This window comes from Typopeltis vanoorti, chromosome 5, assembly GCF_054136105.1.
Source record: "Typopeltis vanoorti isolate ZY-2024b chromosome 5, IOZ_Tvanoo_1.0, whole genome shotgun sequence".
Classification (NCBI taxonomy): domain Eukaryota; kingdom Metazoa; phylum Arthropoda; class Arachnida; order Uropygi; family Thelyphonidae; genus Typopeltis; species Typopeltis vanoorti.
The window spans coordinates 83,389,526-83,406,519 of record NC_143553.1 but is presented as its reverse complement, the minus strand read 5'-3'; the positions used below and the strand labels follow the sequence as shown (position 1 = coordinate 83,406,519).

Sequence of the window (16,994 nt, the reverse complement as noted above, 5' to 3'; positions counted from 1 at the left end):
TTCTATAGGTTCTCCATTTACAATGCAGTTGACATTTTCAATGCTTCTCCCTATTTTCATTGTATTTGTCTTGTTATTGCTGACTTTCATACCATATCTATTACAACAGTTATTCAATTTAGGCAAAGAGCTGAGATTAACATCTCCAATTTTGATATCAGGTTTAATACCACTTTCCTTCATAATGCAACCCATAAAGATAATAACAGAGGGAAAAATGTTCATCCTTGTCTGACACCATATTTAACATTAAACCATCTTCCTGTACTTCCTTCAATTCTAACTGCTGACTTACAACTCAAATAAAGACTAAGTATTGCTTGATATAATGCCCCACAGACACCATACGACTGCAGTGTTTTGAATAGCATCTCTCTTGACACCTTGTCATGTGCTTTTTCCAGATCTACAAAACTTAAATACAGATCTTTATTATATTTCCATGACTTCTCAACTATTTGTTGTAAAGTGAAAATCTGATCCTGACATCCTCCATCTGAAAGAATCCAGCTTGTTCTTCACCAAGCTTTTCTTCCACAATCCTTCTCGATCGTTTCTCAAGTATACTCCTGTAAATCTTACCAGACACTCAGTAGAGAAATACCTCTGTAATTATCACGTTCCGTTTTATTTCACTTTTTATATATGGGTAAAATGGGAGTGCTACTCCAGTCATCTGGAATTCATCCCTCTCCAGGCCTTCTGAACTATACAGTGCAATGCCACTCTAAGACTTTTATACCTCCATACTCTTGAGCATTTCTGGTCAAATATCATCTTCTCCTGGTGCCTTTCCACATTTCAGGCCTCTGGTGGCTTTTTCTACTTCAAATATGGATATGTATTCCTGATTGTTTCATTTAGAAATTTTTTGACATAATTACTCCATTGTTCAAGGATATCTTTTTCTCCAGTTTTCATGTCACCTTTATCATCTCTAATTCCTTTTACAGTAGCCTTTCTTCCATTTCTGAGCTTCTTCGAAAACCTCCAGAATATCTTGCACATTCTTGATATTTATTTTCTTACCAAAGTCTTCCCATGATTGTTTAGCTAGTTTTACACAGTGTTTAGCTTTCTTACTTTTGTCTCTATTTTCTAAGAGCACAAGCTGACTTATTTTGCAGGAACTTTTGATATGCTTTCTTCTTTTCCTCCACTGCCTCTTTAACTTCCTGTGTCCATCATGGAGTTCTGATTTTTCTATTCTTGCAGACAACCTCACCACATTCCTCTCTAGCTGAATCTCCAAGGTTTAGTTTCTGTTCTCAAACTCTTTAATTTTTTCTTCAATAATGATTTTGTATTTTATTCTGCAATTCACATCTGAGAGCTGCTCAACTTTTATTTGCTTTAAAACTTTCTTATATGTTCTTCTTTTCAATATGAAATTTATATTTCATATTGAAATATGAAATATTTCAATATGATTTATTCTGCTTAAAACTAAATAGTGATTACTTTCAATTTCAAATCCTCTGTACACTCTGGTGTCCTGCACCAGAGAGAAAACATCACTATCAACAATAATATAGTCAATGAGACTTTTCTTATTCCTTGCCTCTTCTCTCCATGTGAATTTGTGCATATTTTTATGTTGGAACATGGTGTTAGTAATAACCAGTGAATGTCCTGAGCAGAAATCCAACAGGTATTTGCCATTATTATTAGCTTTGCTCTTTTTTCTAAATGTTCCCAAAATATTTTTGTATGTCTGACAATCATTTCCTACTCTGCCATTTAGATCCCCAACAAGGACCAACTTTTCCTTTTTCATTGTGTCAGTTGCTTTCTCTAAAGCTTCAAAAAATTCCTCCAATTCTACCTTAGTAGAATCTTCTGTGGGACCATAAGCACAAATAAGAAGAATAACAAAATAGTATTTTATGAAATAATGAAAGGTGTATGTGCTTTGTATAAAGCAATGTATTCCGAAGAGATTCTAATGGGTTATGGTTTGAGAGTGCTTAGTGATGTGTATTTGATACTGCCATAGAGATGTGTTTAAATGGATATTAAAGTTTATAGATACAGCTTAATTTAGTTAATTAAAATTGGGATTAAATGCAAGCATAGCTGAGTGTGTATTGTCATATGTGTTTACATAATTAAAATTGTTCAGTGAGTTAGTGTGGCTATACTTACCCAACAATGAAGTTAGAACTGAAGCAACCAGTTGGATTAATTGGCATCTTAGAGGATAAGACTCATGTAGCCCCCATACAAAACTCTGAACTTTTCTTGAGGAGTAATTTTCAACCTGGATCTTCTCTGTGTTCCTTCTGAAAGGACTTGCATCATATTAAGAGATCAAGCAGTTACAGCAATTAAAAACTTGGGATATTAGGTTTTATATACCAAACCTTTTGCTCAGTTTCAAATACCAAAGATATGGTCATTTTCAGTTACCAATCATGGTTCTACCATTGCTGCCTGAGAACATGAGAATAAAGGCAAAGCAAAAACACCCAAATGTCCTAATTGTGTAAATAACATCGCTACTACTCTGAAGAAAACTGAAGGTGGATGGGTGAAAAGGCAATTCAGGAGATCAAAACAAGCCATTTCAAGAGGAGGTATACCACAACATCTTGTGACAAATCCTATACCCAAAAAGATAACAGTAAAATATGTATCTGTGGGTTGGCAGAGACTTTACCATACATGATTATTCCACCTTCTCACCACTACATTATTTCTGAATTATGTGATATACTTACACTTATACAGAGAAAAAAAAAAAAATGAATATGGTCTCACTTTCAAAAACACACCAGAAATCATCCTACTATATCAAATCCCACCAAATGGATTACGTGTGTTGAAGAATAAGATATGCATCCAGATCCATTAATAGATAGGATCGATTTGTCTGCCACCTCTCCTCCAGAGGAAAATAAAACCATTAAATTACCCGTGTCCTGGAAAGAATAAAAATTGGCATCTTTGCCAATTTTTATTCTTTCCAGTTGAAAAGCAAAGATGCCAATTGGCATCTGATAAAAACAAGACCTCTCGATGCCAGAAGCTGGAGATAGATCCACCAAAACTAAGTATTAAAATTATCCCTGCCATGGAATAATTTCAATACTTAGTGGATTCTGTCAGAATATGAATGACATTTAGACTCTTCTGGAGTATAAGCCAATTTGTATTGCCTGTAGGAAACATGCTTAAAGCTTGGTAAAAATCCTACATTACAGAATATTACCATCATTTTTAAAGACAGGGTAAAGAGTGGACTTGACCACAGAGTGTTGCTATTCTTGTGGGCAAGCATTCCCTCTTCAATAAGCCATCTATGCAATTGGATTGCATAGATGGCTTACTATGCAATCCATTTCATATCGCAATGGAAAGTTTAGCAGTTCTTGTTCATGATTTCCTTCTTTTCAGAATTTGATATTTGGACAGCATAATATCATTGAGGTGGTGAATTTTATTGCAAAGTATAATAGGAACTGCCATAACTGTGGTGCCAAAAGTATCTGGTCTTTCACCATTTTCTAAACTCTGGATGGTGGAATGCTGAATGTGCAGAAGCAAAGAAAGTACAGAACAAAACTTGCTTGCTTGGAGTATTTTTCCCCATATGTCTAGAGTGACCATGCATCCTTTATTTAACCTTCCAAACGGCTAGGACGTCTATAGACGTCCAACTAAATCTGGATATGTTTCAGCCCACCTGTTTAAAGAACCTGGATAAGAAGTGCAATTTGACTGTCATGTCCATTAGAAAGTGTGATAAACCCTCACGCTGAAGAAAACAGTTAATCGGATTATCTCGCGTTCTTAGCTGCCTCTCAGTTGCCTATAACAAGAAACGCACTTCCTTGTTCCATGCTGGTCAACTGGATTTTAGTTATATAGAATAGACTAAAAATAGAGAAATTATTTATATTTTTGTTTTCTCTTTTTATTGTACAATAGAATTTTAATGTCTGGACAAAATAAAGATCTTGTATAATTTGTTCACTTAAATATTTTTAAGTGAACAAAGCCTTACCTTGGAGAACCAATTTAATTTTTTATTTTTTTGCACTAATTTTTTTCTAATCACTTACTAGACAAAAGATTTTTCTTTGTTCTCGAAGAAATTAATTCACAATAATTATTTGAAATATTCTTTTAAAAAAAGAAAAGAAACCCGGCTGCCGGCGTTCCAGTTTATATTATTTTTATTTTTGTACAAAACCTTCGAAATCGAATAATACTTCACAGATTTCCTTTAGGACACGCTTCAGCAACTTTGCTTTATAGAGAATAACATGAAATTCTTTAATCATATTATTAAATTTTTTTCTTCATGTTGTATAGTAATCTACTATTCTTTGTACTTTCACTTTCTTGGTTTCCTTGTTTTCTGCATAATTCAGATATTTTATTCTCCAATTTTTAAAGTAAGCGATACATTTGCTTATTTTTATCATTCAAAATATGTATATCAAAATTTCATTTCCTTTCACAATAGAATTGAACTTTATTTCGCCTCTGATAGTTTAACCCCCCCCCCCCCGTGGCATTACTATCACACACCCGAAAACTGTTATGAAACATAGGTACAGTTTTTATTTAATTCGTTATTTTTCTCTAGTAATTGTTCCACATAACTGTAATTTTTCGATACTGAAACTATGTGGTGATTATTATAAATTAGCAAATTATAAATCAGACAATATACATATTATTTATGTATATTGTCTGATATTGAGAGACCCTTTACTGGGGAAAGGTTACTGCATTACAATGGATAATTACTATGTGTCCTGAACTCGCTGATTTGCTTTTACAGCATCGTACAGATAGTTATGGTACTGTAAATGCAAAAAGGCGAGATATTCCTCCAGATCTGGCTTCAGGAAAGCTATTGAAGGGGGAAATCTGAGCTTATCAGCGAGGGAAAGTCTTTGCACTACATTGGAAAGACAAAAAAGATGTTTTTCTGCTGTTTTCCCTGCACAATCCATCAACGGAATCCGTGGAGAAGCATGGTTTGAAGAAAGAAAAACCCATTGCAGTGTGTGCATACAACGACACTATGGGTGGAGTCGACAGGTGCGATCAGCAGCTATCATTCTACTCTGTAATGAGGAAACAGCATAAAAAATATTACAAAAAAGTGTTTAGACATGTATTAGATTTTGTTATTTGGAACAGTTTCCTCCTGCACAAGAAAAAATGTTTGTCTACCATAACATATCTAGAATACAGAATAGAAATTGCGAAAGCATTGCTGCATGCACATGCGCCTTCTTCAGCAAGCAGAAAAACAGGAAATCCTGCCAGACATCTGAGGTTGAATGCTGCTAAATCCAACCATTATCCCAAAAATCTACCAATGGCTAATAAAAAAAAAACCGGCACACAAATGTTATGTGTGTAATAAAAAAAAATATCAGAAAGGAAACAAAAATCTGGTGCCCTGAGTGTAATACTGCTTTGTGTGTTTACCCTTGCTTTAGGGTGTTCCACACTGTTCAAGAATTTTAAATTCTGAACAGTATGAAATAAAAAATGTTTGTTTTCAAGGCCATCAAAACAGTCCTTTTCAGGACTACAAATATTGATAGAGGGATACCTGAATGAACTGTTTCCTTTTCATCTTGAAGGCGAATTTTTAAGTTCTTTTTATGACACAGAATGACATTTTTGAAGGAATAAAATATAAGAGGAACTGGAAAGAGTATTCCAGGTAAAGTATTTCACCAAAACAATAAAAAATAATGAAATAAAATCTACCCTATATATATATAAAATGATAAGCTTTTATGTCATGTTTTTCGAAATGTTTTGAAAGTCAAGTCTTCAAAATTTGAGTCATCAGAATTCAGGGGCGAAATCCCTTTCGAGTTATCACAATTGAAGGAGAACTGGCCTACCAGACTGGAACATGGGGGTTGGGCATAGCCCTCCCCCCAAGTTAATAAATGAAATATATAAATAATAACGGGAACATTTTCACCTTGCCAACACTCAACATTAATGTGATATGGGTTCCAAATTTCTTGTTTCGGAGATATATATTATATTACAAAGTTTTGTAATAAAAATTTCTGCTACAATGAAGTTTGACATAATCAACAATATTATTACTACCTTATTTCTGTTTCTCATGCGGGAGAAAAGCGGTAAAATGTCACTCTTATATTATATGAGATGTTATAATGGCAAAAATAGTAAGAAAAAGGTTATTTGCGCTTTCTCTTCAAAACACAAAGAAAACATGGTAAATTCAGCCAGTGGAAAAGAAAATACATATTTTTCTTCTGTTATCTGATTTTTTTTTCTTGTAGTACAAAGAAGAAATCACTGCATATAACATGGAGTCTGCATGAGGGAAAAAATCTGGAAATTGGTTACATTATAACAAATAGAGAAATTATGTCAGAAAAATTATTCACTTAAGATTCTAATCTCAGCAGACATAACATTTTCTTCTAGATTACATATCTAAAGTAACTGAACCTTTGCTACTATTTTACACTAAAAGGAATGGGTATGTTCCCCAAGTGATTTAAGTTTGTAACAGCTGTCTTGCGAACGATTTATGAAATAAATTATCTGAAATATCCGCAGATTGATTAGGTCTATACCCCCCCCCCCCCAAAAAAAAAAAAAAAAAAAAAAAAATTATGAAATGCATATGCACCTTTCCTTTGAAAATAATTCAAATCCTCTTTTTCAAGATAATCGTATGATTTAATTTCTAATTTTTGATAATAAAAGTGAAACTGATCATTATAAATTAAGCAATTATTTTGGCATAAATAATGTATAAGCATGTAAACAAAATGTCAGTATTTCTGTTAGGATATAGGTAATCAATAATCGAAAAGGAAACGACATTCTTGACATATTCTGCACTACAGCCTGAGGCACTTTAGTGCAACTTTAGTGTTCTCCCCTTTCTTCTCAATAGCACTGAGAGTAATAAGCCTTCAACTTTTCCTCCAGCTAAGTGGATATTACCAAGTATTTATAAGACGTAGATTATTTCAGAAATAGCTTCCAGCAGCAGAAGTAATATTTAGATTTTTTTAAAGAAAAACAAACAAAAATAATACTACTGAACTTTCTTTTGTGTGGTATGCATATAAACAATTTTGCATGGTGAAAATATAGCATATTATTTCTAAAATTTCACATAATTTCAGCGGACAGTAGAACAGCTGGTTTTAGATTGCAAATAAATAGAACAGAATTAGAAGCTTCACGGTACAATCTGATTGCCGTATATCTTTTGTCAAAATGGTGAAATGAAGTAATTGATTTTGAATGATGTCTAGAAAAGCTTTCAAACCTGTATAGAAATTTAGAGTAGTTATGCAATTCAGTTCCAGGAGAGGATAAGGTGGAGGGGGGGGGGGAAGCATTAGAAAATCTTCAAAATGAGCAAAAATTTTGAATCATTCCGTATATGATATTTTTCACATATTTTCAGCATATCTACGAGGATATGCATTAGATATTATCGTAATATGCATAATACAAATAAATAAATAAAAGACGAAGGCGAAGAATCACTGCTAAAATATCATTGAATATAAATTTTTGATACCAAAAAGACACAATCGGAAACCGAGTAATGCAATTTAGCATTTTAACATTTTTTTATTTTATTTTTTCTTTATGAATAACAAAAAATCGTTTCTAAAACTGAAATGTGATGATCCGTATAATGCTATTTGGCTAGAAATGAAAGCAAAAGGACATATTTATTTCAATAAATATTATTTAAAAATATAAATATTTGACATAATATTTTCAAAGCAAACATTTGAAAATTCTGAAATTCGAAAAAAAATTATTCAATTATTATACGTAAAGTGAAAGAACAATCAGTGCAACTCTTCCGGTGCACTGATTTGTAGAATAAAATACACCAAATTGACTATCACTAAATAGATTCATTGCAAAAGATGATCAGTGGTCATTTCAGGATAGATTTTTTTCGCATATGTGAAATTCGTTTCAATTGTTGGGAAGAGACAATAAATCATTTTAGAGGCAAGAAAGGTCAAATAACTTAGGACATTAAATGAAATTCTAAGCAACACAATAGACGTAAAGACAGGGGGACACAAAGGTCACTCAGCAACAGTTAATCCACTAATAGCTATAGAATAGCCGTAACGAGATTAACGGCGGAGGAAGGTAATGGCATGATAAAAGGTAGAATGCTGACGAAGTTTTGATCCATGAAAAAAGCTAGGGAGAACTGACTATATCATCCACACCAGCCGGTTGGGAGGTTAAGAGGACAGTCCTTTATTTCACTGCACTGTCCTTTAGATTTATTTTTTTCTAAAATTGCTATTTTGTTCTTTATTTTGTGAATTGAAGTAGTAAACTGAATATTGGCACTCAGCACACACTCCATAGAAACATGAAACTGTCATTTCACCGCCACTCGCTGGCTGTGTCATTGATGTGCATGTGTACATATTGTACTTGACTGAGTGTGTGTAGTGTAGTAGGTGTGGTAGGAGTGAGTTGACTTCTTGAAGTTGCGCCATTGCATTGTCACTGTGTACTTTGGCTTATGGCTATTTTGTTTGTCTCCCTTCATCTAATGCCTCCCAATGACAGAGTATTTTCATTAGTGAACAATATGTGGACCAGTGAAAAAAAGAAACAATTAAAAATTGAAACATTGGAAGCATGCATTTATACCAAATGCAATTTTGACATGGATTGTATATAATTTTATGAATTTTTAAAACGCAAACCTGATTTATTAAAAAAAGTTCATTCTTATGAAAAGTATCAAAATTAAATTTTTTTAAGTAATAATATGATTGTTTAAAATGCTATGTATATGTATATACTTATATTTTATAATAAATGTTAAAGCATTTTACAGTGGAACCTCGGTTGTCGAACATAATTCGTTCCTAAAAGCTGTTCCAATTTGTTTGAAAACTGAAACCATTTTCCCATAAGAATTAATGTAAAATATATTAATCCTTTCCCAAACCCCAGGTGATTGCTTATTTAAACCTTTATAACACTACTTCATGCATAAAATCGTATACAAAAATATATGAAAATGCATAGAATCTTACACAAAAAGAATAAACACAATAAATAGATAAAATATAGATGAAAATTGATCACCTCTCTATTTTTGAGTATTGTACAGATCGTTGATTTCGCCATACCGAACTGCAAAGCAAGTTCGGTACCGCGATCTAAGACACGAATGCCGTTTTCATGTTTGGATGTGATTTCTTTTTTTCACCTCGAATGTGGTTCTAACAATTTTTCTTTTCACTTTGCTGCTATCACTATCCTTCTTTGGCCCCACAGTGGCTTATTTAATAATAATTTATTTAAAAAAAAAAAAAGAAAGAAAATCAAGAAAAGACACTGCAGATTCAAGAATGTGAGTGAGTTTAAGGGGAAGTATGACATTATTGTGTAAATAATGGTTAGTATGCAATGTTGGGTCTCCTGCGATGAGTCTTTTGACTCCATGGAGGCATCTTATAATAATAATATACAATAGGTGTCTTAAATTAATTAATTCTCCAGAAATTCCAGCAAAGGCTACTGCAGAACTGGCACTCTTCCATCATAATCTCTACCTGCGGAGCATGTAGTTGCCAGTTTGCCTGTTCGGAAACTGGTGCATTTTTTTGTTTGGAAAATATGTTCGGGAACCTATTTTAGGTTTGGAAAAGGCATATGACAAGGTGCCAAGAGAGAAACTATTCAATACGCTACAGTTATATGGTGTCAATGGGGCATTATATCAAGCAGTACTTAGTCTTTATTTGACTTGTAAGTTAGCAGTTAGAATTGAAGGAAGTACAGGAAGATGGTTTAATGTTAAATCTGGTGTGAGACAAGGATGTACATTATCCCCTCTGTTATTCATTATCTATATGGATCACATTATGAAGGAAAGTGGTATTAAACACAATATCAAAATTGGAGATGTTAATGTCAGCTCTTTTCTTTATGCGGATGATGTTATACTTCTAAATAAATTCGCTACAGGTCTGCAAGATTCTGACTAAATTGAATAGCTGTTGTAATAGATATGGTATGAAGGTTAGCAATAAAAAGACAAAGACAATGAAAATAGGCAGAATCATTGAAAATGTCAACTGTGTTGTGAATGGAGAACCTGTGGAACAAGTAAAGCATTTCAGCTACTTAGGCACAATTTTTACTGAAGATGGTAAATTAAATATAGAAATAGACAACAGAATCAGCAGAGCTGGTATGGTGGGAAGTCAATTGAATAAATTCATATGGAATAAGAGAGAAATTAGTCGAAACACTAAATTAGCTGTATACAAGACAGTGTTCAAACCAGTTTTAACTTATGGATCTGAGAGCTGGGTCAGAAGTAAAACACATGACCAAAGACTAGAGTCCGCAGATATGAGAGTCCTGAGAAAGATTAGAGGCATGAACAGATGGCATCAATGGCAATATCATATTAAAAATGAGGATATTAGGAAAGAACTTAACATTGTCAGCATCCAGGAATGCATTAGCAGAGCTAATCTCAGGTGGTATGGTCACTTAAATAGAATGGGAGAGAAAAAATTAGCAAAGCAAGTGTTCTCTGTCAGGTTGGCAGGAAAACGACCCAGAGGAAGACCAAGATATAGGTGAATTGATACGGTACAAAGTGCCTTAGACGATAGAAATATAAGATCTGATAATGTTGGAGTCTTGACGAGTAACAGATTTATTTGGAGGAAAATTGTAGATAGGAAGTTAGTAATGATGTAATTTTTTCATGTAGTACTATCATATCCTGTACACCCCTTGAGGGCATGCCAGGAATTTGATGATGATGAAGACTATTTACAAATGGTCATAAAAGCTAAGGGGGACAAAGTGCTGATTATCATGTTTCCCTTTGACTATAATTTTTGTGCATTTATTTTCACATTATTCTAATATTGTGAACCACGTTGAAAATTATTCTGATTTTGTAAATGTTTTCAAATAACAGTTTTCTTATAATTTATATTACATTTTTATGTGTTTACATGGTTATATAATCCACAAAGTACATAGATTTAAATTATGCTAATTCATGTTTGGGAATAATTATTTTCAGTGTAATAAATTAGAATTGCAAATCATTCAACACATTTTCTTTGATTCGGAGGTGTAATGCATATAGCAGATAGTATAGTCCAGGCAGCAAAAACTGTAGCTCCAAAATGTCTCGACTTCCACTCTATTTAAAACCATGGTGGAATCCTGAGTGCCATGCAAACATCACCTTTGGTATGCCTGGGAGTAAGTGACAGCCATGCCAAAGGTGGTCGAAGCTAAAACCGAGCAGCACATCATATCCAAGAAGGCGAGTAAGCAATATTTTACAAATATAGCAATGCCTAGTGTTAAACCTTCTTCTGCTGAGAAGAAGACAGCTGTAAAGAAAGTTTCAATAGGGACTTTGACACCTATGTCAATCCCACCTTCTTATCACAGAGAAATTATCACTCTCAAATTAGCCGTCTTCATTTCCCACTTGAACAGTGGGAAGAGGAAAGGTGAGCAAACAAGATGATGGTAGATGCAGATTATTTTCGTTGAGTATATGAACAACAACCCTTCCTCTGCTGTTTGTTTGGGCACTAAGCGACAGAGTGTTTGTATATTTAAATCCTCCATTAAAAGCAAAAGGGATACTAACTGCAATATGATGCCATCAAGGTCATCTTGAGAAATCTGCAGCAAGAAAATGATAGTAAAAATTAGAAAGATAAAAACTAAGAAGTGACAGCTTCATGGCTGTCACTTCTTAATTTTTCATTTCAGAGTAGATCTCTTCATCTGGGACATTGAGGAGGTCCCACTCTGAAATTACCCTCTGAGAATAATTCAAAGTTTAGTTGAGGGATCTGGGGGGGGGGGGGTGTAACTGAGGTCAAGTACATATTGTTGTTTCTACCAGAATATCTCATTAACACAATTTCTTCACTGTTTTTTTTTGGGGGGGGGGGGGGTATCTGCCAATCCTTCCAGATCCTTGGGGGATATTTTCCTAATTGCATGCTTGCCAGTCGATGTAATCTTCGGAACATTGTTACTATGTCTGATGTTTTCTGTTAATGTTGTAATGGTTTCTGAACCTGATTTTGGCTTGTTAAGGTTCCCTGATACAAGAGAGTGAAAAGTTATTTGCATTAGAAGGGAGGTGGATTCAGTACTAGAGCTCTGCACCTACCACAGAGCCACACATGGATGTCCACTCTTAGAAAACAATGACTATGCTTGGGAGTGGAATGCCAGAGCTACTCTAGATGCTATACTAGTACCTCAGCAAGCATTGGAGACATTATTATTATTGAAATTACTAATGAAACTTTCTTATTGTGTCTCATCATGTGAATTTGTCCCATCTTTGTTGTAACCAAAAAGAAATCCACAAAAAAAGAGAGCTAATAATAATGGTAACATTATTATTAGCTTCGCTCTTTTTTCCAAATTTTCCCAAAAAATATCTCTATCTAATAATCATTTCCTTCTTTGCTGTTTGGATCTTTGACAAGACCAGCTTTTTCTATGTGTTAGCCAACTTCTCTAAAAAATTCTTCCTTCTTTGGGATCATAGGCATAAATAAGTTTCATTGTTCAATTCTAATGTTTGTTCATGATATTGCTTGCATTCAAGATTATCCTTGCATTTTCAATACAAGGAGTACCAGAGACTCATTGTCAATACAATGAGTCTCTGGCCAGGACTGAAGTCCTGGCCAGAGACTCATTGTATTGACGCTGTTCTAAAAGAAATTTACTATAATTGTATTATTAAGATATTTAAATTATACTAATATTTTTTTAAAAAATGGTTTAAATAAATAACCAGAATTAACCCCAATAAAAAATTTTGCTTATTCCAATAGGCACTACTCCAAGAAAGCACACACGTAAGTCTCCTTTGATTCCTCGTCAATTAGAAACTCCTGTTCTTCACCTAACAGATGTATCTAAGGCTCAGCTTGAAGAACTGATGATGGAAGGAGACTTGTTGGAAGTGTCTTTGGATGAAACTCAACATATCTGGCGTATATTGCAGGCTACGAGGGTTGGAAGAGATCCATTTACTTCAGTTGGAACATTATCTGAATTAGAGGTAATAATTGAAAAATAATATACTTTTATAAGTGAAGGAAGAATAGTAGAGAGGCTTATACGCTGGTTAAACATGATAACTAATAATTAAGGAATTGACAGCGTACACTAGAAATATAAATTAAATAAACTTTAATATATACTTTCCGATATTTCGGCAAACGTCACGTTGCCATCTTCTTGGGAACGTAATACAAAGACACATGCACACAAGTACTACATAATAACAGCAAATGAGAACCGAAGCTAGGAAGCTAACATTTTCCTAAAGTCCTGATGGTCCCCCCCTGGCGGGCTATATTGGTAGTTCTTGGCCTTTGGGCTGAAGTGCTTCTGATAAATGTTTCCCAAATTTGGGGCAGTCTCATGCATCAAATTTTTTTTCCAATAGAGGTCAGTTTCATCTACATTGAAAATTTGGTGGTGATTGTAATCATTTTCTTCGATAATTTTCTGCAGCTCAGCAGGAAATGTAGATGTAGCATCTTCATCGGCACGTGAAGCTTCACCTGTTATTTTCACATTCTTTAGTCCAGTCCTAGATTTAAAATTTTCAAGTCAGCCTTTGCTAACTGCGAATTTTGAATTGTCTTTTTTATATTTAGTCTCTTTAAGTCTTGAAAACAGGCTTAAAGCTTTGGCCGTGATATTATTATATGATACCTCCAAGGAGTCCAAAGACTCATTGAGGTCTTTGGACACTTACTCCACAACTCCCTGTCTCCACCAACTACAACGAACTGCAACTACTTTTATCATCCACACCAACGCCATCTACCGCCAATCACCACCACTAGTATTTTCACAGACAATCGCAAACATCCATGCCCATTGTGGAATTTGAACCTGCAGCCTTTTGGCTAGAGAGCGGATACGCTAACCACTCAGCCAGCAAGGCTGGCACTAATTGGAATTCTCTTTTGATTATAGTCTTCTAGGCCAAATAATCAACAGATCTTCCATTTCAACCATTATAGCACTTCAGTTATGTGTGCATTGCATTCTTGCAGATGTAGATGCAACTTTATCTTGCTTGCAATACTCATCAGCTTTGGATAAAATAGTCCGTATTGTAGACCTTTTAAAACCAAATTCACTTGCAATCTTACTTTTACTTTCACCACATTTAAATCTTTTAATGGTATAAGTTTTGTATCTAAGGTAATTACTTTCCTTCTCTTTTTTTTCACTTAATGACCCGCTTGTGGGATTGCTCTTATTCTTCGACATGATTAATGGGCTGTAAAATTTACGAAGAACATAATTTGTAAGTACAGCAAAACAATTGGAGCTTGTAATATACCCACTCTTAATGCTTAATGGGAGGAATGACATCATCATTCCTCCCATTAAGATTAAAATAATTAATAATTATTTTAATTATTAATTAAAATAATTAAAACTCTTGCTGTGTATATAAAGGGATTGTCACAATTTATTTCGCTGCATTAACCAAGGGGTACCTGTACTTCAGCTACTTAGGCATTACAAATGCTAAATTAAATATGGAATGGACAATAGAATTAGTAAAGCTTTTTTATGAGGATTCAGCACAATTTATATTGGATAAAAGAAATAACTAAAACAGTAAATTAGCAGTATATAAGATGCTATTCAAATGATTGACTATTTAGACATACATGCTGGTTTGAACTCATAAGGTTTAAGGAATAAATATAGCACACATAAATAATTAAACAAGGTGTTTAATCAATCCTAATTTTGTCTGTCAGTGAGACATCATCAAATTTTATTAAAATTTGATGATATTATATGAAACAATATTAAAATTGCACAAAACAATAAGTGGAAAAGATCAGACTGAAAGCCTAATCTTATGGGGGGGGGGACATCATCTATGGGTGCAGTTGGCTAGCTTTAGTTATGTTGGTTGGGAGGCCTAAGAATTAGTTTCCCAAATCTTGAGAAGTTTAATGCAACCATATTTATTAAGATTAGGTTGGTTTTTAAATCTGCTGCTGATTCCAAAAAAAAGTTTTAAATTTGAATTTGTTGTGGTGAAGAATAATAGTTCACAACAAATGATTCTTCCATTTGATTCTGTGCAAGGTATCCAAGACATGTTCACCTAGTCCTGACTGACCATTCTTATGGAGCAGATGCATTTTTTATGTTCTTCTGGGTGGATGTTAGCAGATCTTCCAGTTTGACCACAATATAAGTTGCAGGAACAGGGAACTTAGTAAACATCCAGAACAGAGAGAGGTAGGGGATCCTTGAGAGAGTGGATGAAGGCAGCCAGCTTCAGATAAGGTTTGAATGCAGTACAGAGATTGTACTTTAAGAGTTCTAGGTATTTTTTCTGAGGTGCTGCTCTGGATATAAGGAACAATGATAGCATTACTATAGTTTGGTCGTTCTTCTTATATTATTAAAAATTCCACTCATTTTAAATATTTAATCCGAAATTTAGTTTTAGATAATAAGAATATCATGATAAGCTTTGATGTCACATCTTTTTACATATATCCCTCTTTCTGACACTTTCAATGTGCTAAAAAAAATGCCCCTCCATGTGATCTTTTTAATTTTACCATTCATTCTAGACACTTCATTTGGAAAGATATCATTTATAAACAAATTGAGAGTATAGCCATGGGCTCTCCCCTCTACCCAATTATTATATTGATCATTTTGAAAAACATGCTCTTGATATTGCTATTCTCAAACCTTCCATCTGACTAAGATGCATTGGTGATGTTATGTTCTCTATTTTAGACATGTGGCTCAGACACATCCCACTCCTTCCTCCTCTCTCAGCAGATGGCACTCCAGAATACAGTTTACTAAAGGAAAAGAAAATAATAATAGCCTGCCTTGTCTGGATATTCTAATCACACATCTCCCCAATGGCTGCCTGTCTTTCTTAGTTTACAGACAACCCATCCCCACAGTAACAATATGGGGTTATTGAAACCCTTGTTAATAGAGCCTCCAGTCTCTGTTCTACCAGACTGAATTCTCCTTTATTCTTGTACAATGGTTACAGTGCCAAAAGGAACAAATTAATTGTTCCTCACAGCTCTCTCAACATGCTATCACTGTTTCTTGTATCTGGGGTACCTTGGAAAAAATAGCCAGAACTCTAAAAAAAAAGCACAATCTCTGCTCTGCATCTGAAGCTGGCTGTCCACATCTGTTCTCCCAAAGGTCCTCTACCTCCTCTCTTTGTTCTAGGTGTTTACAAAATTCTTCATTATCACAACTTATCATATTGTGGTCAAACAGGGAGATCTGCTGACATCTGCCTAGAAGAACATAAAAAGTATATAACTGTTGCTTTGAGTATGGTTAGTCAGGTCTAGCTGACCATGTCTTGTGGATGCCTTACACTGAATCAAATGGAAAAAACTACTATGCTTCACATAACAAATACTAATTTGAAAGGCTTTTTTTAGAATCAGCAGCAGATTTATAAAACCAACCTAATCTTAATAAATATGGTTGTATTAAACTTCTCAAGATTTAGGAAACTAATTCTTAGACTCTCACCCAACACAGCTAAGACTAGCAACAGCACCCTTAGAGGGCAACCCTCATAGAACTTTAGGCTTTTAGTCTGATCTTTTCCGCTTATTGTTTTTGCAATTTTAATATTGTTTCCATGACAATGTCTCAGTGACTAAGACAAAATATATAGGATTAATTAAATGTGTTAATTATTTATATGTGCTGCATTTATTCCATTAAATCTTATAATGACACTATCCCAATGTTTATATTCAATTTACTATTCAATTTTAACTTACAGATCTCTGAATTGGATTAGAAATAAAGCAGTTGATCGGGAACTTGTTTTTTTTTCTCAACTAATGAAATATGTTGTCAGCCTATAGTACTGTGAAAACTATTATAATTTAAAA

The 16,994-nt window shown here is 34.0% G+C and overlaps 1 protein-coding gene across 2 annotated transcripts in view; it reads left to right on the top strand.

Moving 5' to 3' along the window:
• The window catches only part of Kdm5 (Lysine demethylase 5), a 561,081-nt gene that overhangs the window by 491,873 nt on the left and 52,214 nt on the right, over window positions 1-16,994 (top strand). For both annotated transcript variants that reach the window (XM_090393222.1, XM_090393221.1), the window contains one exon: window positions 12,882-13,111. In XM_090393222.1, the coding sequence (XP_090249348.1) occupies window positions 12,882-13,111 (230 nt within the window). The remainder of the gene's footprint in view (window positions 1-12,881; window positions 13,112-16,994) is intronic.